Source organism: Capricornis sumatraensis, chromosome X (assembly GCF_032405125.1).
Source record: "Capricornis sumatraensis isolate serow.1 chromosome X, serow.2, whole genome shotgun sequence".
NCBI lineage: Eukaryota > Metazoa > Chordata > Mammalia > Artiodactyla > Bovidae > Capricornis > Capricornis sumatraensis.
Genome location: NC_091092.1, coordinates 78,556,039 through 78,582,117, shown reverse-complemented (window position 1 = coordinate 78,582,117; position 26,079 = coordinate 78,556,039). Strand labels below are relative to the sequence as shown.

The 26,079-nt window shown below is 49.4% G+C and overlaps 1 protein-coding gene and 1 pseudogene across 1 annotated transcript; one reads left to right on the top strand and one right to left on the bottom strand.

The window, feature by feature from the left end:
* Positions 1 to 10,136: 10,136 nt before the first annotated feature.
* On the top strand, positions 10,137 to 10,466 carry LOC138071772 (large ribosomal subunit protein eL33 pseudogene; annotated as a pseudogene).
* Positions 10,467 to 11,420: 954 nt separating this feature from the next.
* On the bottom strand, positions 11,421 to 25,605 carry ZMYM3 (zinc finger MYM-type containing 3). Its single transcript, XM_068962035.1, has 25 exons — positions 25,514 to 25,605; positions 24,080 to 24,765; positions 23,102 to 23,145; positions 22,709 to 22,781; positions 21,985 to 22,279; positions 21,574 to 21,751; positions 21,000 to 21,218; positions 20,558 to 20,708; positions 20,219 to 20,334; positions 19,967 to 20,053; positions 19,689 to 19,839; positions 19,305 to 19,477; positions 18,939 to 19,104; positions 18,158 to 18,255; positions 17,912 to 18,077; positions 17,525 to 17,637; positions 17,207 to 17,381; positions 16,876 to 17,022; positions 16,342 to 16,445; positions 15,698 to 15,866; positions 15,283 to 15,434; positions 14,586 to 14,700; positions 13,794 to 14,048; positions 12,905 to 13,022; positions 11,421 to 12,794 (listed from the first exon to the last, which is right to left on the bottom strand). Exons 2-25 carry the CDS (start codon positions 24,744 to 24,746, stop codon positions 12,602 to 12,604), a joined length of 4,125 nt encoding a protein of 1,374 aa, XP_068818136.1. The 5' UTR covers positions 24,747 to 24,765; positions 25,514 to 25,605; the 3' UTR covers positions 11,421 to 12,601.
* Positions 25,606 to 26,079: the final 474 nt, after the last annotated feature.

Sequence of the window (26,079 nt, the reverse complement as noted above, 5' to 3'; positions counted from 1 at the left end):
GTTTATTGAGTTTGGGTAATTTTGTGCAGTCTTGTAAACATGACCACAATCTATTATAAAACATCTACATGCCCTCAAAAAGTTTCCTTGGGCCCCTTCCTCTGATTTTAAAAAGATTAAAATGACAACTCCCTCTGGAGAGACAGGAAGTGATGGAGAAAGTTCACAAGTCTGAGAGAGTAGCATACATCTCCTTGGCGAGGCCCGTCCCCTGCACTCCTGGGAGGAAATATGGCCTGTCTTCCCTCAAAACTCAGCCTTCACTGCCTATGGATGGTCTCCAAGCCACCCACTGGATTGCACAGTGACTCTGACCCCTTTTCTCAGATGTAGCCCTAATTCTACCCTTCTCCCCAGTTTCCTTCCCTCAGGAATCAATGCCTCCCACCACAGAGATGTCTCTAACACAGGTTAAGTATTTCACAGCAGCAGTTTCCTCAGCATCACTCACCCAAGCAGCAGGTACCTCCCCTCTTTCCCTGGGCTGTGGTGGGAAGAGCCCCAGGCTGGCACTTGATAAAGTGGGGTTCGAGTCTTGGTTCTGTCACTTAGTAGCAAGGTATTCCCTTCTGCAAGCTTCAGCTTTCTCATGAGCAAACAAGGGCTGGCCCAGAACCTTTCTAAGCTTCCTTTGACACTCTGGGCTCCATGGATTCCCCAAAGCCTCCCCCAGGCTCATGAGGGCTCCCTGTTGCAGAGTCACTGCCCTTACCAATGGCCCCTAGGAATAAAAGTTTCCCCCACAGTAGGTTTCTCCCTTCAGCTTCCCTATCTCTTAACAGAAAAAATTATTTGCTACTCCCTTTCAGAGAATGCTGACTCCCTGTGGGAAGTATGTCAGAAAGGAATAGAAAATCAGGCCTAATCTTATCAGAATTGTTCTCTAGAAACAGTCTTTTTCCTTCAGACAGAAACCCTGGGAGGGTTCCTCATTCAAGGAGGTTTCTCCTTTAGAAAAGAAAGGAGTGCACAAGTATTCCTTTCCCACACACTCTGCAATCCTGAAAGAGAGTTTCCTCCTCTCTTAAAAGAGAGACATTTCTTTCCTGTGAGAAATCTCCTTCCTTAGTAAACTGACAGCTACTGTCAGAGGAGAGGTCCCCATCCCCTCACGGTGAGTGGAGATTTCTGTTCTTATTGAAATACATTCTCCCTCCCTCCACAACACAGCACAGCAAACAGCACCTCTTTTTTGTCCAAAAGACCAAAGAAAGTTTTTCTTTTTAGAATTCCATCCTGGTTCAACAAAGGAACTTCATACTCTTCCCACGTTGAGAAATGTTAAATCTATCACCTCAGAAATCTGGTTTCTCTTCAGATTCTAAGAATTCCCCTTGGAAAGGGGTTCCATCTCCAGATCAAGACTTTGCTCTCCAGGGGGCAGTGGTGGGACAATAAAGCTACTGGGCTGGGTGTTCAGACAAAAGGACACTTCCTCTTGTGTGTTGTGAAACAGGTGCATGCATGTGTGCTCAGCTGCTCAGTTGTGTCTGACTCTTTGTGACCCCACGGACTGTAGCCTGCCAGGCTCTTCTACCCATAGGATTTTCCTGGCAAGAATACTGGAGTGGGTTGCCATTTCTTCCTCTAGGGGATCTTCCCGACCCAGGAATCAAACCCACATCTTGTGCACTGGCAGGTGGATTCTTTACCACTGAGTACCTGGGAAGCTGGGAGCAGGCCAAAAGAAGTTTGAGGGGAGCTAGTGTACATAATATATATAGCAAAGAGGGAGGCGGGTACAGCAGGCTAACCCTAGGACTGACTTTTTTATTTGAGGTTATGTCACAAACATGTAAGGGTTTCTTATACAGGAGGCAAGTGGAGCTTAGTACTTGCCACACAGAAGACACCCAGTAGAGCAACTGTAGTAGTGAAGATGGCAATGAAATTAGGAAACCTACTTCTAGCCCCTGGAAACTTCATACTTATCCTCTCTGAGTCTCAGCTTCCTCATCTGAAATAGAAGGCTCTCTACCTCTTTCACAGAGCTTTTGTGAGACTCAAACAAGGTATGTTCAAAAGCTGGTTATATACTGCAAAAGTAAAGGATGATAGTATCATCACCACTGAGACCACAGCCTTAGGGCATGCTAGAACTCGATGAACCAGGAAGGAGTGAGGCTGGTTCAGCCAGGTTGGAGCTAGTGGAAGGAACTTGGCAATGTAGGGTTGCCCCAGGAAATGGACAGCAGTCTAAACAGCAAAGTCCGGGAGATGTCACAAACTTCTTTTGAGCATGATCCATTTAAGGGTAAATATTCAAGGGGTGTAATCTGAGGGTAGAAAAGGCTTGGTAACAAGCTTCTGGTATTCTCTCTCATGGTACTAGTACTTCTTAGAGACATTTCTGGTCTTTTTAGAGCATCTGTGTGTGTAGAGATACCAGGAGCTGGGGGCAAAGGAACAGAGTCAGCTTCTGGATGAAGGGACTGGTTGAACTAGGATAGTAGTCAAGGCCCCAGCCAGCTGAGTTGGGATTTCAAAGCAGCCTGCAGTCTCCATAGAGAATTGGCATGGCAACCATGAACTGATTCAGATGCCCAATCAGATAGCCTGGGTGCACACAGTGGTGGCTAGAGGGGAATGCTTGCTCCATTTACTGATTCCACAATACTTAAATTCCAGACCTGACCTGTGAGAGAGAAGGGGCTATAAAAGCCCACCAAGCTAGGCTCCCTTTGATTCCTGGACTAGGCCAGTCTGAACCTGTCAGGTGGGGAAAGAATTGGGGCACTTTAGGGAGGGAGAATAAAGCGGGCAGAAACCATACAGATATCTGAAAGGGTATGGTGTTGTCTTCAGAGTTAGAGAAACAATCTGCTATTAAGGATTTGAGGAGGGAAATGGCTAGAGGGGAGGTAGGACAGATAAACTGTGACCTGTTAATAATGGGCCTTGTACGTCACTATAAGGCATTAAGACTGTTCTATAGTTGAGTTTTGAGTAGGGGAGTGCCACCTTCAGATTTGCAGTGTGGGAGCTCACTCTGGCAGCTGCAGAGACAGTGGATTGCTAGTTGGAAAAATGAGGGGAAGAATGACTGGCAATGGGACTGTAGCAATAGCCCAAGTGGGGCCTGTGGGACTTGGACAACGGCAGGAGGAGTAAGAGGACACAAATGTAAGAGACTCTTTGGATGCAGGATTGATGCCAGGACTTGATGTCTGAGTGTGGCGAGACTGAGGAGCCAAAGATCATTTGGAGATTTCCTCCCCCTTCCTTGACTGGCAGACTCCTAAAATCATTGAAGACTCAGCTCAAAGGTCAGTTCCTATATGAAAACTTCAACTCTCTTCTCCTTGCCGCCTCCCCCCAACCCCTCAGAAAGAACAAGTCCTCCCCCCATTCTGAATTCCTACAGGATATTGTAGTACTATGTGTTGATTAGAGTTCTTATCAAACTGTGTGGTAATTACTTGCATAATCTTAGCACACAGTAAGTGCTTAGTCTGTTGAATTAAGGGCAGTAGGAAAGAGGATATAGGCATGTGCAAAGGCTCAGGGTCTTGAAAGAGAGGAGTGTGTCCTAGAGCAAAGAATGCCTGGGATGGGGCTCAGGGTATGATAGGAAATAAGACTGGCAATTCAGGCTGGGGCCAGGCCATGAAAGGTCTCATATGCTATGTGTAGAAATTTAGACAGGAGTTTGAACTCTCAACCATCACAGGTAGGTATCCTTCTTTTTTAAAAGTTAGGTCCCTACTAGCGTGCGTGCATGATAAGTTGCTTCAGTTGTGTCCAACTCTTTGCAACCTTAAGGACTATAGCCCACCAGGCTCCTCTGTCCATGGGATTCTCCAGGCAAGAATACTGGAGTGGGTGGCCATACCCTCCTCCAGGGGATCTTCCTGACCCAGGGATCAAGCCCATGTCTCTTATATCTCCTGCACTGGCAGGTGGATTCTTTACCACTATGCCACCTGGGAAGCCCAGGCTCCTACTAGACTTGTAGGCAATTCTGTACTCATCATGGTAGGCAGACGAGATACTGAGGAGATTAAGGTCAGGGCAGACCTTGAACAACTTGATACATTAAGGTTGACAGAGAACTATGGAAGAAAGGGCAGAGTGATTTGACAGTGGACTTCAAAGAGAAAGGGTAATTTATTCAGGATGGTGAACAACTGTTCTCCATGTCAACTGAAGACCCTCTGAAAAGTCAGTACAGCATAGTGACCTTTGCCAAGTTGTTTGACCACTCTACTCTATGCCTCAGTTTCCTCTTCTGTAAAATAGAGATAATAATAGTACATCTGTCACAGGGCTGCAGTGAGGATCAAATGCACTCACTACATAAAAGACACTTAGAATAGTACCTAGTTGATAGTAAGTTCTATGCAAGTGTGTTTTTATTTCCTCCCACCATCTTTGCCATCCTCCAAAGATTCACCAAGAAAAAGAAATGCAAAAAGGCAAAATGGTTGTCTGAGGAGGACTTACAAATATCTGTGAAAAGAAGAGAAGCGACAGGCAAAGGAGAAAAGGAAAGATATAAGCATCTGAATGCAGAGTTCCAAAGAATAGCAAGGAGAGATAAGAAAGCCTTCTTCAGCGATCAATGCAAAGAAATAGAGGAAAACAATAGAATGGGAAAGACTAGAGATCTCTTCGAGAAAATTAGAGATACCAAGGGAACATTTCATGCAAAGATGGGCTCGATAAAGGACAGAAATGGTAAGGACCTAAGAGAAGTGGAAGATATTAAGAAGAGGTGGCAAGAATACACAGAAATATACAAAAAAGATCTTCACGACCCAGATAATCACGATGGTGTGATCACTCACCTAGAGCCAGACATCCTGGAGTGCGAAGTCAAGTGGGCCTTAGGAAGCATGTCTATGAACAAAGCTAGTGGAGGTGATGGAATTCTAGTTGAGTTATTTCAAATCTTAAAAGATGATGCTATGAAAGTGCTGTACTCAATATGCCAGCAAATTTGGAAAACTCAGCTGTGGCCACAGGACTGGAAAAGGTCAGTTTTCATCCCAATCCCAAAGAAAGGCAATGCCAAAGAATGCTCAAACTACCACACAACTGCACTCATCTCACACGATAGCAAAGTAATGCTCAAAATTCTCCAAGCCAGGCTTCAACAGTATATGAACTGTGAACTTGCAGATGTTCAAGCTGGCTTTAGAAAAGGCAGAGGAACCAGAGATCAAATTTCCAACATCTGTTGGATCATCGAAAGAGCAAGAGAGTTCCAGAAAGGCATCTACTTCTGCTTTATTGACTATGCCAAAGCCTTTGACTGTGTGGATCACAACAAAATGTGGAAAATTCTTAAAGAGATGGGAATACCAGATCACCTGACCTGCTTCTTGAGAAATCTGTATGCAGGTCAGGAAGCAACAGCTAGAACTGGACATGGAACAACAAACTGGTTTCAAATTGGGAAAGGAATACGTCAAGGCTGTATATTGTCACCCTGCTTATTTAACTTATATGCAGAGTATATCATGAGAAACGCTGGGCTGAAGGAAGCACAAGCTAGAATCAAGACTGCCGGGAGAAACATCAATAACCTCAGATATGCAGATGACACCACCCTTATGGCAGAAAGCAAAGAAGAACTAAAGAGCCTCTTGATGAAAGTGAAAAAGGAGAGTGAAAAAGTTGGCTTAAAACTCAACATTCAGAAAACGAAGATCATGGCATCTGGTCCCATCACTTCATGGCAAATAGATGGGGAAACAGTGGAAGCAGTGGCTGACTTTATTTTTGGGGGCTCCAAAATTACTTCAGATGGTGACTGCAGCCATGAAATTAAAAGACCTTTGCTCCTTGGAAGAAAAGTTATGACCAACCTAGACAGCATATTAAAAAGCAGAGACATTACTTTGCCAACAAAGGTCCATCTAGTCAAAGCTATGGTTTTTCCAGTAGTCATGTATGGATGTGAGAGTTGGACTATAAAGAAGGCTGAGCGCCGAAGAATTGATGCTTTGGTGTTGGAGAAGACTCTTGAGAGTCCCTTGGACTGCAAGGAGATCCAACCAGTCCATTCTAAAGGAGATCAGTCCTGGGTGTTCACTGGAAGGACTGATGCTGAAGCTGAAACTCCAATACTTTGGCCACCTCATACGAAGAGTTGACTCATTGGAAAAGACCTTGTTGCTGGGAAAGATTGAAGGTGGGAGGAGAAGGGGACGACAGAGGATGAGATGGTTGGATGGCATCACTGACTCAATGGACATAAGTTTGAGTAAACTCCAGGAGTTGGTGATGGACAGGGAGGCCTGGCAGTCCAGGGAGGCTGCAGTCCATGGGGTCGCAAAGAGTCAGACACGCCTAAACTGAACTGAAAGATTCACCAGCTCTTTCAAACACTGAGCTAAATTCTTTGTCTCACCTAACTAACATGTTTTCTTGACTGTCTAGTTGTCAATTGTGTGCTGAAGTGGGCAAATCTTTATGTTTGCACACATGTAATGGTACATATGGCCACATTCGGATATAAGTGGAAGGATGGTTGTGGGGGGAGGGCCTTAATTCTGAATGTAATTTTAATGAAAAGAATGTGTCTCAATCATAATAAATTCTGAAACTTTATTCCCAGACTTACAAATAATTTAAGTGTGGGACTTCTTTGGTGATCCAGTGGTTAAGACTCTGTGCTCTACTGCAGAGGGTGTGGGTTCAGTCCCTGGCTGAGGAACTAAGATCCCACATGCCATGCAGTGCAGCCAAAAAAGAAAGAAAGAAAAAGGGAAATAACTTAGGTGGATGAAAGGAAAGAAGAAAGGGGATTGCTTATGGAGCACCCAGTATGGACCAGATTTGGTGATAAATTAAGCACTTATATGTATCATCTCAGTAATGGTAACATAGCTATTACTATACCCATACTTGTAGATGAGGAAATGGAGGTTCAGAGAGGTTGAGTAGTATGTCTAGCTGAAAACTGCAGAGCTAGAATGAACACTTAGGTCTATTCTAATCCAAAATCCGTGCTATCTCCTCTATCCCAAACTAACCACTCTATGTTGCCCTAGGAAGGCTTTCATGATAGAGGGGGGTTGTGGGGGAAGCTCAGTATGATATGAAAAAATTAACTTGCTGGAAAACAAGATGTGCATTTGAGGGCCCCTAAGGTTAGGAGAGAGGAATGATGAAAGCTGAACAGGCTGCCCTGCGCTTCTTCCAAGATCTCTGCTTGGAGCAGAATCCAGAAATTGTCCATTTCTAGGAAGGAAGGCAATTTGGGGGGTGCAGGGAAGATGGGGAGAGAGAGTTATTTAGAACCCCTACCTTTCAACACCGTGAATCATGACAAGTTTTTAAATCCTACTATTTCTCTCCCTTAAGCTTAGAAATCTCAAATGCAGGCTTCATTTTCCAGCAGTTCCCTTGCCACTTTCTCTTTGCCTTTCACCTTCCCTTTAAGGGGCAAAGCCCCTCATCCCACAATTAGAGATAAAGGTCTTGAAAAGCAGATTCCTTGGAGGATTAATGCCAACAACAACAACAAAACATCATTCACACTAGAATATAATCAATTCACCAACAAAGAAAGTCTTGTAAGTCAGCTTCCCAAATCTTTCTCAAGTTCCTTTCCTCCTCAGCATTCTCATTATGCTGCAGTCTTCCTTCAGGCCTTGAAATTATCTCCTAACTGGTAATGTAGACAATAAAAGCTAATGTTTATTAAGTGCTTGTTGTGTGCTGGGCACTGTGCTAAACCGTATCTCCCTTAATCCTCACCATTCATGGAGGCAAGCATAATTATTGTCCCCAATTTACAGATGAGGAAACAGGCCCATATAGTAACTTGGCCAGACCAAAGAGCCCTAGGAAAGAAAGGGCTGAGCCAAGGATCTAGAACTCATGTCTGCCAGACGCCCTAGGCAAAGGACAAACTCATTTCTGTACCACTGGCTCCCTGAAACTGGCCTCCTGGGTTTCTTCAGCACTCAGTTGTCCATTCACCCAGACATTCTAGAGTCACCTTAAAACATGAAGCCGAGGACTACCCTGGTGGTCCAGTGGTCAATGCAAGGGGCATGGGTTCAATCCCTGGTCAAGTAACTAAGATCCCACATACCCCATGGTGAGGTCAAGAAAATTTAAAAAACAAACAAACAAAAAAACCATGAAGTCTACCCTGTCAATTCTTTGTGAAAATCCTTTGATGACTTTCCACTGCTTTGAGGATAAGGTATGACTGTTTCAGTTTGCCTGGACCAAGGGGTTTCCAGGGTGCTGGGCTTTCATTGCTAAAACTGGTTGGTCACCTTAGCAGGCCATGGTATTAGATGCCTTTCACAACCTGATCCCTTTTCCCCCAGCAACACGTCCCACCACTCCTCAGCCCTTTTCCTGTGCAGTGTCCACCTCCTGTGCAGCCCAACCACCCTTTCCTGAAGATACTCCAAGATCTCTTTTACCTCTATGCCTTTATGTACATTGATCCCTGCACCTCTACGCTACCTGATAAACTATCTATTCTTCGTGAGAACACGGCTGCCATATCGCCTCTGTGGTCCATCTTGATTTCCTGGGACAGAATGAATAACAATTACTTTCTACCTTGGTTATTTTATTGACATATGAGTCTTCCCCAGGGTCAGACCAGGGTGAGGCAATCAAGGCACCTAGGGTATAAAACACCTCCTTAAGGAGGCAGTCACTCTCAGGGTGGCTCAAATGCCAACCTTATATTTGCATGACCCCAGCCATGAGTGCCTCCTTAAACTTTGCACCCCAAATGCCTTAATTGGCTCACTCTTGTCCCAGGCTTGGTCCTATCAGACTGGGGACTTCTCAGAACAGACTCTAAGTTCTTACTCATCTTACTTGTGATTAGCACAAGGCTGGGCACAGGGAAGAAATCTAGTTGGGCAAATGACATCACACCCTTCTCTCTTGTAGTAGGGGAAGGAGGTAGGAGAGCTACATGGCTTTGGGCCCTGCTGAGGATGAGAGAAGGAGAAAGCAAATTAACAGGCTTCACCCTGGCCTGTGATATAAGGATAGCTTTTAATCAGGTGGTTTTACCTTTGGCACCTGGCAGATTTGGGGTTCCACCTATTTGTCTGGTTTCTCCTTCTCAGTTCCTTTTGCTGGTTAATTGAAGATATTCTCTAAGGTACCTTTTTTTTTTTAGTCCTTTTCTCTTATTTCCCCTGAATGATCTTGTCCATTCTCATAGCTTCAGCTAGGAGCCTTTTGCAGATGACTTCTAAATTGACACCTCATGCATTATACTAAGTGAAACAAGTCAGATAGAGAAAGATAAATACCGTGTGATATCACTTGTATGTGGACTCCAAAAAAGCTGAACTCATAGAAGCAGAGAGTAAAATGGTAGTCTGCAGGGGCTAGGGTGTGGGGGAAAATTGAGAGATGTTGGTCAAAGGGTATATACTTCCAGTTCTAATATGAGTAAGTTCTGAGGATCTAATGTGCAGCATGGTGACTATAGTTAACAACACTGTATTATATACTAAAGAGTTACTATGAGAGAGCTTAAAACTTCTCACCACACATACACACCAAAAAAATGGTAAATAAATGACAGGATGGAGGTTTTGGCTAATGCAATGGTGGTAACCATTTTGCAATATATAAGTGTACCAAATCAACACTGTACACCTCAAACTTATGCAGTATTATATGTCAATTATATCTCAATAAAGCTAGAACAAAGTAAGACACTTTATCTCTCTTTTAAGCCTCAGACTCACATTTCCAACTGCCTAGTATATATAATAGCATCTAGCATCATCATTATTGCTCTTTCATACCCATTTTGTCATCTGACCTTTGCAATAATTCTGTGAGCAAGTCAGGGCATTTTTTAGAGGAGACTCAAAAGGTAGGCCTGCCCAAGTTTTAGTGGCAGAACTATGATTAAAACTCAAGTTTGGGTATTTTCTTTTATGCCATGTTGCACAGCCCACCACATGGATATGTCAATGGAGTCTCAAACCAAATGTGATCAAAACCTCAACTTGTTACAACCTCCTCCTACCCTAACTCCCCTGAAAAAACCAACCAACCAACCCCCAAGATAAAACAACAAAACCCTGCCTCTGTTTCCCAACTTGGTTAAAGGAGTGTCACTTTCACTGTTTCAGCCATCTAGGAGCCTGTGGAGGCCTGCTGGGAAAAAGACTTCTAAAAGGACAAACATGTCTGGAAGGCTATGGTCCAAGGCCATTTTTTTTTTTTTTTTTTTGCTTGCTATAAGCAGGGTGTCCGGAACCAGAAGGAGCACACAGCCCTTTTTAAAATTGAAAGTCTTTATGCTCAAGATGAAATTGAACTATATGCAGGCAAGAGATGTACTTACGTGTTGAAAGCAAAGAATAACACAGCAACTCCTGGTGAAAAACCTAACAAAACCAGAGGAATCTGGGGAAATGTAATTCGTCCTAATGAACAGCAGCAGGGCTTGTGTCGAATTCCGAAGCAAACTTTATGCTAAGGCCATTGGACACAGAATCTGTGTGAAGCTGTAATTAAGTAAATGAAAGTGTGGATTTGTTCTGTTAAAAAAAAAAAAAAAAAAGATGTCTCACTTTTCCAGTCATCAAGGCCAGAAATGTGGGTTTCATGTTTGATTCTTCCCTCTCTTCCATAGCCTACAGACTTGACCTTCAAAATGTCTGAAACTCATTTTGAATTCATCCTCTTTTTCTTCTCTGTCCCCATTGAAGCTCATAGAATTTTAGCTACAATCCTTCCACTGATGTCCTTGCCTTCTGATCTACCCTACCCCCGACCCTCCATATTGTCCTGGAGATCTCCTCCCTAAAGCAGCACATCTGATCCCCTCACCCCCTCATCGGAAATCACAGCCTTTGATTGTGCTGGTCCCCAACCCCTCCTACTTACTGAGACCTGAGTCAACTGCCACCTCCCTCAGTGAACTTACACACAACCCCCCTGTAAACCTGAAATGATTCCTTATTCCTCGCTCTCCCATAGCACTAGGTATTGTATTTCATTCTGCTAGTCTCACAGCTAACTGTTCACTGTTCTCTCCCCCGTCTAGCCTGGGAACCTGCTGGGGATAGGATCCCAGTCTAATTCATCTGTCTTCTTTGAAATGTATAATCTGAAACTAGGTCCTTAAACGTAGTAGGTCCTTAATAGATAGCTGCTGCATAAATCTTTCTCTTGAGTGTTTGTAAACTTGTTATAACAAGGACCATATTCCTAGTGGATTCATTCAATGAGATGGATAAAAATGATTCTCAGCCTGCAGTGGGACACCTCACTTTACACCTTGAGAGATCTGAAGTGGTCCAGCATTGCTCCACTATATCCTTCACCCCTCAAAACATTGCTCTCCCTCCCCAAGAGAAGGCAAAAGACAATTTTAACTCTTTATTTGAAACAAACAATTTCAGAGACAGAAGGTTAGTCGTGACAACAGCTTCTCACTACAACACAAGGTGGGCATGGCTCACTGAAGGGACAGGCCAGGTGCCTCAGAACAATATATACAATTTAAACAGTGGCTAAACTGGTGACAGTTATAAAAACACAAAAAGGAGGCTGGGGAACAGCAAAGCCAACAGGGAAAGAACTAGGTACCCCCTTTGCCAGACGCTAAGAGTTTTCTGCAACTACAGAGGCAAGATGGGGAAGAGAAAAGATGGAGGCAGTGGGGGCAGGACCCATGCCCACAGTTCTTCACCTATCCTTTGACCACAGATCCCATCCTGCATGACTCAGGGCCCCCACAGGCTTGGCCTGGCTCTTACAATGGGGGAAGAACAAGAGTGGGGAACCCAGCCCCAACCTAATTCAGAAGGTGGTTTTTGCCTTTGGAACTCTGTCCACTGAACTAAAGGGAGGCAGTTACAGAAAGCCGCTAAGCATGTTGACACCATGGCTCATGTCAACCTAAGATGGCAGAGAGAGACAAACACATAAACCAAGGGGATAGGCGTCTTCTCCCCATACTTAAGAGTCATTCTCTGCCTTTGAAAGAAAAAAAAGCATTTAGATTTTTTAAATTGCAGCACCAAGGGTTGGTGCTTGCTGGGGTGGGGAGGAGGAACAAGGTAGTGAGGGGCTTCCAACCACCAATTATCTTGTGGGAGGCAAGAGTGCCTAAGCTCTGTGTTTTAGGTAAATGGTCTCTTCATTACTTTCATAGTTTCTTTTGTATCTTTCATACAAGACCCTTTAGTTTGTGACCAGGGAAGAGTAGAGAAGTGAGTGGGCACAAGGTTGAGAAGGCAGCTGGGTTCTTCCCTCGGCCAAACCTAGGAACAAGGGTCTTGACCTATGTGGGATGGGTCAGGAAACCCAAAGCCAACAGGATCACCAGAGCTATGAACACTTCACTCAGAGTTTGGCCCCAGGAGTTTACTCTGAAACATGAAGAAAATGGCCTAGCTGGTTTTTGCCCACCACTGGGAGACCAGTCTCTCAGTACAGAGGACTGGGGCCTTGTGGTCATCAAGTGGTTTGGGAGAAGGTAAAAGCCAGGGATTCCTAGGGAAGGCAGGGAATGGATGAGTAGAAAAGGGCAGTCAGGGCCCTTCAAAATGAGTAGCATCCGTTCCTGGGCCTGTCACCCTGTGGGACATGGCCGTGGGACAGACGTTGTGTGGAAGATGGATATGGGAAGCATGTGGGCTCAGTCCAGGTCTTCCTCCCCGGGACGACCCAGCTCCTCATAAATCTCACGCACAGCCAGAATGCGATTGAGCATACTCTCCAACATGCTGCGGTCCATGGGGATCACAGAATACCAGAGAGGTGACTCAGCGATGCAGGACCGCTCAGGTTGCAGGTAGAACACATCGTTGCGTGTCCGGAGGCTTTCAGGACTGCAATGGTGGGGATGGGAGGGGGGCAGGTGGACAGAGATCAGTAACTGGAAGAAGGAGAGCCCGTGGGTCCCCAGGCTAATGCCATTCCTGTGAACCTGCCAACTCACCATTTTGAGAGATAGAATTCATAGAACTTGACGGGGCAGCGGAGAGGATTCATGCGGTTCTCACGCTGCTCTAAGATGGGGGCTTCATCATCTCTCTTCCGTTTCCCAGGACCTGTGTCTGTGGAGGAGGCAAATGACCTGGACTCATTAAAAGTGCACTCTCAACAAAGGACCTCCAAGAGCACAGTCCAGGGCACAGGTTGAAGGCCTCAGGACACAAAATGGGCTCATGGAGAAATAAAGGCAGAAGAGTTGGTCAGTCTCTGCACCAACTCAACATTCTGCAGTGTGCTACTCTGAAGGGCGCCCTGGTTCTCACTGTTAAACACTATCTATCATCTTCCCAAAGTTGATTTCCTAAAGAGGTGATCTCAGAAGTCACATGGACAAACTGACAAAACAGACCCTACTGTAAAATCGGGGCTGCTTTCTGGGATAAACAGTCATGGCTCCAGCACACCACACATTAGTCCTGGTAGAGTCTCAGGTCAAGAAGGGACCTTGGGAACTGACTCAAGGGCCAGAATAGAAACCAAGGTACTGTGGCAGTTACGCCCAGCAGCAGAGCCATGGAAAGCCTGTCATTCACTCTTGTCAACTCCCCTTCAGCCAAACACACCCAACAGCTTCCCACCTGTCCACCACACCTCCTAAAAAGTAAATTGCCCTGAAATGAGGAAAGGCAGGAAACAGGCAACTGGGTGACCTATATGCAACAATCACTTCCCACCAGACTGAAGGACTGGGTGTTGTTCCTTTTTTCTGGAAACCCAGGAATGGAAGGATAGGGAAGCTAGAGATAATGGAGAGGGCCAACCTGGTGGTATGATGGGGCAGGGAAGGGGAAAGCAGAGGGGGAGGAAAAGCAAAGGCGGGGGCAGCATCATACCTCGCCCTTTCCTCTGGCGGACAGGAGCATAGTAGCGGATGCTCACCACCTTGGTGGTGCCCCGAGGGGTGGTACACTTGCGGGACTGCCGCACCACATTGGTGAAGGAGAGCTGCATGTGCTCCTCGGCTGTCTGCAGCCCAAAAAACTTAGTGTTGAAGAACATGAGGGTGTTGAGAAGGACAAAGGGTGAGTAGACCCCCAGCTGCTTACACTCCCAGAGGTGCTCTTCCTCTACTCGGGAGAACACTGTATCTGCAAAGGCAAGGGGGAGAGGCTGTCAGGAGGGACTGGCTACCCACACCTATCACCTTTACTCCCACAAGTGCCACTCACAAGCACTGAGCACACCAGACTCGTTTGGTCACTAAAGGACCACCACACGCAAAATCCTGACACCTTGCTATACTGCACAGGAGGACTGGATTTGTTTGTTGGCTTTTGGTGGGGTTTGGGGGGGGATTTTTTCCCACAGTTTCCACCTGTATTAGGAGCTTCACTCATGTAAACCTTCAGGAGTCCAACTTCTTTCTTTCTTCACTTACCACTCAAACCCTGGTCACTTTTTTTGGTCCCAGAGATAGCTCTTCAGACCTAAGTCTTGATCCCCTCCTCATGTTCAAGGACAGGGGCTCTGATTCCCTTAGCTCTAAACCCCAAGGCACCCAACTACGTGCTCCTATACTCAGACCCTTTTGTGAAGAGTGGCAGACCCAAGAGTCCAGGGCTCGGAGTGGTACACTGGAAGAATAGAGCAAAGGGCAGAGGGGTTGCCAAGTCCCTGGCCCTTACTGTTAGGGAGGAGGGTGGGCTGCCAGGTACTCAGAGACTTGTTGAGTTCTTGAACAAAAGTCAGGTAGTAAAGGTCCGTGAAAATGTTCACCATTCGGTTATTTTCCAACAAGTACTGGAAAAAGAAAAACAGACACACATACAGCTAGACTCTGGGCCCTAGAGAAAAGACAATGATGTCAACGGCCTCAGGCATGGCGACCTTGACAGTTAGGAGACCATGGGAAACAGTTGCTCGATTAAGTGATCCAGAGTGGTTTTCCCCAGGTAAACCTACAGCTCTCAAGTGCTGAGGCCCTGCTAGAGGAGAAGGAAGTTTAGAAGAGATGTATCACAGCTGCTTCTTCACAAGCCCAGACCCCCTTGTCAGCTAAGGCACGTTTGACTTCTCCCCATGGAAACCAAACATTACCCCACCATTCAGGAGACCCCGCTCTGCCCATCCGTCCCCTCTGAGCATGGGTTTGAGGACGACAAAGCAACCCAGACAGCAATGAATATTGCTCCTTGGTCAATAGTCCTGGAGTGCAGCTCTGATTTTGGTAGAGTATTGTCATTTCTTGTCCTGTCTGGAGTAGGAGATGCCTGCTCAAGGCAGCAGATGAGGTGAGGAACAGGAAGTGGGACAGAATCATTTCAGGTAGGACCCTGCCTACTGTGCTGAGTTACGACAAGTGCGGCAGCATGTCAGTGGTACCTGTTGGATGCCAAGACACAGATAGTAGATGCTATCAGGTTCATATCGTTCACCGTTGGGTCGAGTAATTTCTCTCACAAACTGGGCTAAACCGTAGTTGAGTTCAGCAGCTGAGCAGGCCAGAATATCCTCCTTGATACGCATAGGTTTGGCTGCAGAGATACACAGTGGAGGTAGCTGGCATTAAGACAGCTCCACATGGAGAATTTCCCTTAGCTCCATCATTAACCCCTTCATCCCTTAGTCATGTCCAGCTCCAGAACAAACCCAATAATCACACAAAGAACCTTCAGCCTTGAAACCTAGATGGCATCTCCCCTTATTCTGCAACTCCTCCACATCTGCACAGGATGCCCTATGGACACCTTCAGCTGAATCACAGCCCTGCTCCCTCTCCCCTTCCCCTTGTACTTACGGCCAAAGCGCAGCTCATCACCCTTGCTGGTTTCTCCATTGGCATATTTTGACTGCACCCAGCACTTCCAAGCATTGACACCATAGGAATAGTTGAGTCCAGTACAACTAGGCTGGCTGCTCATGGAGTCCCGGGAACAGCTCTCTGAAAGCACCAGCCGCTTTTGACCCTAGAGAGGAAGAGAAAGGAGTGGGTCGCAGAGGTAAGGCCAGGAGCACTGTGGAAGCAAGTCAGGACAGTGTTCACCACCAGGGCGGGGTGGGACCAATGTAAGAACGCAGCCAGCTTCCACAGCACAGGACCCCAGGAACAGCTCTGATGAGCTCTGATGAACTGGGGAGAAACTAGAGTTTGGCTGTACCTTAATGTACACAGTCCCTGGAGAATGGAATGGCAACCCACTCCAGTATTCTTGCCTGGAGAATTCTAAGGACAGAGGAGCCTGGTGGGCTACAGTCCATGGGGTTGCAAAGAGTCGGACATGATTGAGCTAATAACACAACACAATGCACACAGTGGTAGAGAAAGGAGGCTAGGGAAGGGGAAACTAAGGCTTCTGATTTGGCTATGAAAGCCCCACACCCACCCCACTACCCTTCATGCCTCCATCCCTCTTCTGTGGATATAGCAGCTCCAGTCCTCACCTTCCTCATGGCTCGGGGAAGGTCTTGCTCAGTAGACACGTCCTCAGGCCCTACCAGGCCACAATCAAAGAGGAAGTCCACACTGGGGTTAATGTCCAAAGGATCTAGAGGGGAAAGGAAGAAGAAATCGATTTTTTAAGACCTCAGCCCTGTAGTCCTCCCACCTCACTCCCACTACTTGTCCACTTGACTTGAGATGAGCCTCCCAGACATCTTCATTGTAGTCAACAGGACAAAGCTATACACAAAGAACGTGCTCACAGGCATGTACACACAAAATTCACAACATTGAGAACATTCCTAACACTACTGAATTATAAACTTAAAACATGGTTAAGTTGGTAAATTTTATGTTATGTGTTTTATAACAACTACAAAAAGAAGAAAAAAAAAAAAAGAGTCAAGTGTAGGAAAGTGTCCTGATATCTCTGGCACTGCTCTCTGTGAGAGTCTTCTTGGGGTCACAAGCAACACTTCTTTCCTGACGGTGCACATGCTACTATATGCAGTGGGCACACCCTGAATCCTACTCACTCTTGGGGAAGTCTGCCTCCAAGTCTTGTCCAGGCTCATCCAACACATTGGCCATCTTGACGGCCATGGCCAGGACATCATCCCGAGCTGGCCCAAACAGGTCACAATCTTCCAGAAGTCCCTCTGCACTCTGGTTGCTCACAAGATCTAGGTGGCAGGGAGGTTGGCTCAGTCTCTGCAGCTCCCCCTTGGCACCCCCAAAAGGCTTTCAGGGGCTGATCCCAACTGTTCCCCAATCCCACCAGGCAACAAGATCACCATTCTCCACCCCCTTAGGCAGACACAGACTGGCAGCACCCTGTCTCCCTCACCACCGCTGCCCATGGCATACCACAAAGGTCAGATGAGGCCTTGTCTAACTCCTCGGCCTCTGCGATCATCTCTGCCATAGCCAGGATATCGGCCTCCAAGGGGTTGGATGGGATCTTCACCTTCAGCTCCTCAATGGTCTCCACAATCTTGTCTGTGCTCTCCAAGGTAGTGGGCAGGAACATGGGCACAGGCACCTGGAGGCATGAATCCCAACTAAATGCCAAGAACCACACTAGTACATGAGATGAACGGCTAGTGAGAGGGAGACAGTGGGGGTGGTGGCCTCCAGCCTGGAAAAGTGAAAGAGGCCCCCAGCAGGAAAGGCAGGAACACTCACCGGGATAGGCATTGAGAAAGGCACCGGGACTTTCTGGCAGTACAGATGCATAGGCACTGGCACAAAGATGGGCACTGGGATGGGCAGCACAATCACCTGTGGCTTCCACTCTTCTGTTGACAGGAAAGGGGTCTTCTCAGAGACCCTGGCAGATGAGTCACATCCACCCCAGGAACTGATATTTGTTCATCACCCCTAAAAGCTCTAACATGTGCTCAGTATCACAAAGCTGCCCTTGAAACAAATGTTGACAGATGACCCTGGGATTCCAAGACAATATGCAGGACACTTTAGCCATCTAAGAAACTCCCTTGTCCAGCTCCCAGGCACAGGAGGAGGCCTAAGACCATGAAATACAGCCTGTGGCGCCTTGGTACCCTCACTCACCTGTCTGACTCCCTTTGGACTTCATCTCCACCTTGCAGGAGACCCCCCGATTCTGCATCAGTGGTTTACACATGGCAGCTTTGTTTTTGCGGGGTGCTGCTGGGGGTGGCGGCGGTGGTGGTGGAGGAGTAGGAGCAGCGGGGGCTGGTCGGGTCTTCACAGGGATCTGCAAACACAAAGGAACATGAGTACCACTGCTACGGTAACCCCTTTGAGACCATCTTCCCCCTTGGCTCTTGCCTTGACCTTGCCCAGATTTCCATTTTCCTGTAGGGTCTTTATGGTGTTTCTGTTCTCCACTTTGGTTTGAGAGGGTGTCTGGGGCTTTGCCTCAGAAGACTGACCTGTAGATCAAAACAAATGAATGCTCTCATCTGAGGCACTAGCTCTCTGTTTTCCTCACCCCTGCTCCAGGAGGGCTTTGTTAAGAGAACTCTGAATGTGAATGGTAAGTCTAGAATTTTCCCTTCACTCCACCCCAGCTCTAATCTTCTCTAGGTCCCAGCAATAGTGGCCAAAAAGATTCTTTGCTCCTGGCTTCCAAGAAGGATTAAAAACATTGCTTCCCCGATAACTCATAATTTGAGACCTTCCATTAAATGGCCATCAGGAGTTTAGTACCCCTGGAGTGTGGAGGGTCCATGGTGATATTCTAGAAATGACAATAGTCTTCATTCTCCCTAAAGATGTTTACGTTGAGCTTGTGTTGACATTTCCTTCTCTCTGAAAACTAACCACAACCCCCATATGCCCCACTCTACCAGGGTAGGTACCCATTCCTTACAATATATCCCTTATAGAAAATCAGTAGGATCTAACTCTCAGAACCCCTTTTTTAAAGCTCTCAGAACCTTTAAATGAGACTTCTCTAGTACCTGCACAGTTCAGAAGCTAAAAAACAACACAGAAACAGGAGCTCTGGCCAGGGATGAGGTGAAAGCAGGAGAGGAAGAAGAAAGTGGCTGGGCCCAGGGTCAGAGGAGTCCAGGCCAGTTCTAACAGACTGTGCCCCCTGCCCAGGACTCACTGTTCAGGAGGCTCTCAGGCCCACTCTGGGTATCCAGGTTGGGTTGGTTCTGCTGGCTGTAGAAGCGCAGCAGACACTGTTGGTTGCAGAAATGACGGATCTGCCCACGCCAGTGGATGGTCTCCAGCAGCTTCCCCTGGCGCTTACAGGCATGGCACCGGGCAGCCTGAGGGTGTTGACAAAGTGGTCAGACCTGCCTCCCTAAAATGTGCTGGGTCCTTTGCCCTGGGATAATCCATGCCACTCTACAGAAGCTGGGCTAGTCGGAATCCCCTCCCTGGAGATGGACCCACAGCCTGATGGTGGCACAACAGCCTGTGCTCCTTGCTGCCCTTGCCTTCCTTTGTGACATGCAGCCCCCCTTACCTTGCAGTACCACAGCAGGTACTTGCTCTTACAGTCCTCGCTGCAGAAGTCCCAGGTGCTGCCATCCAGCTGCTCAGTGACTCCGCGCTGGCAGGTCTGGGAGCAGTAAGTACAAGTGATACAGCATAATCCCAGCTTCTTAGTGAAGTCCTGTTTGTATAGCAGCACACAGCCTGGAAAGGGGGCAACAGAGAAGAGTCCAGAGACATGAGATCTCCATGTGGCCATGAGACCCAACTTTCTCAAGGCAGTGCACCCGAAATGTCTAACAGCCTCCAGAGTGTCCTAAGCAGAATGGACCACCCTGCAAGCCTACCTTACTTAATCTGCTGTTCTTCCCAGTTGCAAGGTACAGGACTCTCTGGCCCTTCCCCATCTCCTTACCTTCGCTGCAGAAGCTCTTCTCCACCCCACTGAATCGGAGCTTCTCATGCAGGAGTTTCTCCTGCCGGCAATGCTCACACTGGGACACCACACCCCGGAGGCGCTTAAAGTCCTCACAGCAATCACGACAGCAGAACTGGAACACCTGGTCCTAGGATGGGGCATGGGGTGGGGGAACAGGGCTGCGACATCTGGACCCAGCGAGAGCCAAGTGGAAGGATCCCTTCAGACAGACGTCTGGTCATGTAGCAAAATATGGGTGGGGGTGGGGATCTTACCTGCCAGTCCAAGACCTCAGGCTTGCCACTGAAGAGGCTGTGGCAGTAGTGACAGCTCAGGTGAATGCCCCCCTCAGGGCTCGTGCGCTGGAGGGAAGGAAGACAAACAAGGGAGGGGCAAGATGTGTGCAGTGGGCTGGCGGAGGGAGGGGAAGTCAGGCTTGCTCTTTGCTCTGCCCAGGCCTACCTACCCCAGATCTCATACCCTCTCTATTGCCACACCCATTATCCCGCGTCCAGGGTCTGGAGTACCTGGAACTTGGTCCAGCAGCTGGGGCTGCAGAATTGGTAGACTGTGCGATCAACCTTGTTGTAGTAACAGGGGTCAGAGAGGCTGCGGCGGCAGAAGCTGCAGGGTCGGGGAGGGCCTGGGGCACAGAGAGAAAAGGAGAGAGAGAGAAGGAGAGGAAGAGAAAGAGAGAGAGAAAGAGAGAACACACAGCAGGTGTAAGGCAGTGCAGAGATGGAACAGGAAATCCATGGGAGAGTGTGGCTGGGGCTGAAGTTGGGCAGCAGGGGTTACCATAGAAGGAGTATGGGAGGTAGAAGGAAGGCCAGCAGGGGTCTCAGAGAAGAGGGCTTCGCACCTACCAGTGAGCCCTGCCTGCTTCGCTTTGTAAGAAGTGGTACAGCACAGGGAACAGAACAAGCTGGTCTTGCCATTACGGTCCACATGGGATAGCATCTCAAAGTTCTTACACAGGGTCTTGCACCAGACACATGGGTACACCCGTGTGTTTTTCTGTGAGGATGGGGAAGGAGAGGCTGAGGCTGGATTTGTCCCTTCACTTTTATTTTTAAAAGTTTTAAAACATGAGATATTTCAGGCATACAAAAGAAGTATAGATGATGAGATAACAAACACCTGTGTGTCCACCAGCCAGCTTCAAAAATAAAACATAACAGATACAATTGAAACCCCCTTTATTTGTTTTATTTCTCCCAGCCCTCGACCCGTCAGGCACCTTTATTTCTCACCCAAGGACCGCACCCCCTTCCACAGCCCTCTAATGCACTACTCCCTCGGCCCCACCTTCTTGTATGCCCCCAAGCAGGTTGTGTTGCAGAACCGCTTTTGTTGGCCCTCGTGGAAGAGGAGCTCGGGGCCAGGGCTCCCAGTCTTGGCGTAGATGTAAGCCCCGCACTGGTCACAACAGTTGGTTTTCAGTCCCTTGTTGGCCCGGAATTTGGAGAAGCAAGAATCGCTGCAGAGCCGGTGCACCACGCTGCCATTGCTGACCTCATGCAGGACCTGCCACACACACACACACACACACCCTGAGCTGGGGCCTGGCCACCACCACCCACCCTGGTGCAAGGATGGCCCACCCCACCTCACCCTAGACCTTTACAGCAGACAGCGGGCCCAGGGACCCCCCAACCTGCACATCAGGATGTCGACTTGATGCTGAGGTCCTGGGAGGCAAGGACGGCCAGCCGCACACAATCCTGGAGAAGCTCTAGCCTTGAATCCACTCCCTCACAATGGCTGCTTCCCCCTCCCCACATCCCTCATCCACAGGGCCTGGCCCCTGCAGCCCCAGGATTGCAGGGGTGGCTCAGGGCTGGCCAGGCTCTGCAAGTCAGCCCCCATCCAGCTTCCTCACCTCTCCAGTCTTCTGGCATATGCTGCAGCGAGTGGCATCAGCAGGATCCCCAGACTGGGGAATTGGGCGCTGCTGCTGGGCCTCATACAGGGAGAGACAGACGGATGTGCAGAACTCATGGAAGGAGCCTCCCGAACCGGTCTGCGCCACAACTGAGTCCTTGGTGTTCCAGATCTCCCTGGAGGTGGGAACAGGTTTGTACATTTAGTTGATACCACCCCCTCATTTCACGAGCCTCTACCTTCCTCCTCTGGGATCAATGACCACAGAATCAAAAACATTCTCAGACACCCTTCCTATTAGTGAATTGCTCTATCCCATATGGTGCTAGGGTCTTGCCAACAGAATCTGTCTCACCCTTTACTCCCGGCCTGATCCCTGCTCTCCCCATAGCCCCAGACCCTCACGTACTTCTTGCAGAAGGTGCAGGTCTTTTTGCCAGAGGGTTTCTTGGAGAAAGTGGTGAGGCAGGATGAAGAGCAGAAGAGCTGCGGCAGCCCCTTGCGCTGGTAGGCCGTCTGGCCCTTCTGCAGCGGTGTCCGGCAGTGGGCACACGTCATCTTGGTGCCTACTGAAGAGCGTCCGGCTCTCTGTGCCACGCTTGAGCGTAGAGACATGCGAGGAGAGCGCCGGGGCCGGAATGGCACGAAGTCCTCATCGTTTGGGTCATCTACCATGGCATCAGAATCCTCATCTGACACTGGAACTGGGCAGGGGAGGGGGGGTGCGCGGGGAGAAAAGGCTAAGGGACCAGGCCTCCAGCCATCACCTGACCTGCAGGTAGTTCAGCTGATCCTGGGATCCCCAATCCCCATGGTTCTTGGCTTTCCACTCTGCCCCTATTACACTGGAATCTCAAGCTACTGGTGTCACCATCCCTTAGTTACTCTGCAATGTCCTAGGGAGGGGAAGGTAGGGATCCACGTGAGAAGATTCGGGGACAGGGATGGCAGAGCTGAAACAGGAAACTCCATTCTCACTGCTCTTGTTTTCAATTTCCCCCACTGCCCCAGGTTCCCATGCCAATCCAGGGCAGAGATAGGCGCTTCACATTCTGCATGGTGCACAGCACCACAGGAGCTGGGAGATCCATTCCGGCTACATCCCACCCGGTCACACTTCAAGTCCTACTCACTGCTCTCAGTGGAATCCACAACCTCAGGTTTTGGAGGCTCTACTCTTCTAACGCGCTCGCTTCTCTTCTGCACCTTGGAAACATGGGGAGGGAGGAAAGCTGACACCAAGGGCAGGCTAAAGGGCCAGCTGCACTAGTACAGGGTTTGGGGGGTGTACAGAGATGGGAGGGGGAAGAGAGAGTAGGGACCCTGGGCCCAGCCCTTAGGAGTAGGGGAGAAAAGGAGGCTGGACTTTCTCCTTAAGAAGCAATAGACACAAGTGCTCCCTCCCTCCTCCTAACTCTCCTCACACACACTCTCCACAGAACAACATCTGGGAGGGAAAATGAAGGGTCTGCCCTTCCCAGAGCTATAGGGGGAACCAGACTCCTTCCAATCCCCTCCCCCCTCACCCTCTCAGGCGGCTTCTCACTCGCCTTCCCAGTCAGGCCATCTCCTGCAAAGGAAGCAGAAAGCAGCCTAATTCTTGAGCCTGCCCTCACCACCCCCTCCCCGGCTCAACCCCCGCCTCCATTCCTGGGGAAGAACTTACTCAAAACTGAAAGGGAAAACTCACGTGCCTGTGGCTTCTTGAGGCCCCTCTCAGGGTTACCTCGAGCTCTGCACTAAGTGGGGGGGGGGGGGCGGGCTGCAGCTATTCTCCATGAAAAAACAATCCTACCTTCCCACCAGCTTTCTATCCCAATGGTTGGGAGTTAAGGAAATATAGGTAACATCCCTTTCAAGAATTCATAGTTTATCAACAAAAACAAATGCAACCACCCAAAGGTAGCAAGGGGAAAAGGAAGCAATAATGTATGGGGAGGTTCCCCTGGACTCAGGTAGTTATATAAGCCCTAAGACCCTGGTCACAACCTGGGAGAGGCACAGTGCTAGGTAGAACTGGGAAGAAATGCAAGCCTCTTAAGTCTCTATCAGAGACACAATCCTAGGCCCTGCATGTCTACCATTCCTCTGAAAGCACTCTGCACTTGGCTCCAGAACCTAGCATCATTCATCAAACCCAGAAACCCCACTCTCATCTAGAACAAAACAGAAAGATCTTAGAACCAAGAAGCCTGGTGTCCTCCCCAAGTCCTGAAGGAAGCAGGACCCTGGTACCAAAAGCCCATCGGGAGAAGAAAAAGGGACTCTCTCCCACAAAATTCAGCCTTCTCAACCCACCCCCTGAAATCTTGCCCCTATCTTTCCTCCAGAGCGTCTCCCTCCCTACTTTCCTTCATCTTCTTCACCACATCTCCATTCCTCCTTTCCAAACCCCTAACTCCTCCATACACATCCCTACTCTCCAACCCCACTTCTTCCCCAAACACACAGCCACCTCCTTACCATCCCCCAGCCTTGATTTTCCAGCTGATCAGGCAACCTACCTGGCAAGGAAGGGTGTGCAGGGGGGCTAGGGCTCCCAGGTTTGGTCTGAGAACTGTTGATTCCATCCCCCAGAGTCTCTCCCACTGAAGGGCTGGGGGGGCCATTTGGGCTCTGTGGTTGCCCTTGGGGAAGCTCCTCCTCCTGCCCAGGGGAGCCCCTTCTCCCTGTAGCTATGGAGGTGGTCTCCTCCTCTTCAATATGTGGGGATTGCAGAGTTATTGGAGAATCTGGAGCCAAAGGCTCTAGTAGCCCCTCAGGTGAAGAGGGATTTGCCCCAGCCCCTGGGTCAGGTGGCACCACCTCAGGGGTCCTGCCCCCTGGTCCAGGCTCTAGGGTCTGATCGCTTGTATCCCATGCAAGGGTCCCCTCAGGACCATGGTCCACCTCTGGGGGAGAAGGGGCTTTATAGAGCAGCCCCCCCAGCCCCAGCAGCTCAGTGGCTCCATCCAGGACTCCAGGGTCTTTTTCCAGGCCAGCAGGGTTATCAAGCAGGTCCAGGGCTCCTGAGGATGGAGAAGGGCCAGGGGGGGCCCATCCTCGAGTTGGGGCAGTCTGAGATTCCAGTAGATCCTCTCCAAATTCCATGTCTACTGGAAGGTCTCCAGCCAAGGGCTTCTCTGGCAGGGTCAATGGGTCAAACGGACTGGGGAAATCACTGGGATCCATGAGGATGACTGGATGTGGGCTGTAGATTAAGGGTAGAAAAGGGGGCAAAAGAGGCGGTCTTCGCCAGAATTCCTTCTTATATAGGCTCTGGGACACACCCCACCATCCACTTGGATTTCTCTTGAACCGCCCCCACCACTATCGACAAGCATTACCACAGGTTTTAGTGCGAATGACCACTCCTCCCCCCAGTACAGCGCCCCCTGTGGGAAGAAGCGTTCCCCGCCTTGGCCCTGTACCCCCACTCTTCAGGCGCTCCACCCGCCCGCCTAGCCCCCGCCACCCCATTTCAACTCCCAGTTCCCCTCCCCCTTCACCTTTCACTCCCCCCGCTCAACTCCGGCTGAACGCCCCCTTAGAGTCTCCCAGGGCCGTAGCCACCAGGAGCCTTTCCCGCCCCCGCGGTCTCAGTTTCTATCTCCCCTCCCCTCTCTCCTAGAGCCCCCCAGTTCCCCAGTCTTTACCCACCCTGTCTGGCCCCACCCCCCCTCCCCGCGTTGCCTAGTCGTCCCTCAGCCCCTTCCCCGCCCCCCCAACTGCCTTTCCTAACCCCTCCCCCCAGTTACCTTTCAGGGTCGCCCACTTCCTCAAGCCCAGTCCCCCTTTCCTATAGCTCCCCTGGTCCTTCTTCTCCTGTTGCCCACCCCCCACCGCAGGCATTTACAGGAAGACATTTTGGAGCTACGGTCTCTCTTCAGACCCCCCTCCCGGCTACTGCGAGCTCTTGCCTGCAGGTTCGGTTCGGCTTAGTCAGGCCCGACCCCTACCTGCGGCAGGGTTAGTGTAACCGCTACAAGCCTAGAACTGCAGTCAGCGACGGCCCCGCGCTCCTTCTCCACCTCCCTCCCTAGCAGCCGGGACAGGGGTCGCGGCCCCTTTAAATGGCAGCGCCGCTCGCGGAGCCCAGCGCTATGCACCAGGCGGGCGGGCGGCGTCAGCAACCAACCCCATTGGCTGGCTCAAGGAGGGGGCTCGCGAGACAGCGCCGGCCCCCGGCGCGAGACTCCCAGCCCAACGGACGCCTGGAAATTGCGGAGTGGAACGTCGGCACTGGAGATGGAGCTCGAGCCCCCGCCCGGGGCCCCGCTAGTTGAGGAAAAGCTAGCCTCCGGAGCTTGGAAGCCTGCCCCTGGGGAAGGAGGCACCCCCTTTTCCACCAAAGGGCCGAGTACACTAACCCACAAAAAACAAATCTACGCACCTGCTTCCCTTACCTGGCTCGAGTCTGGCCCCTCGTCAACACCCGCGCCCGCCCTACCTCCTGGAGCCCACTCTACCCGTGATCCCCTCCTCTCATTCAAATGGTTCCCGGTCCCCTCCCCCTCCTCGTGTC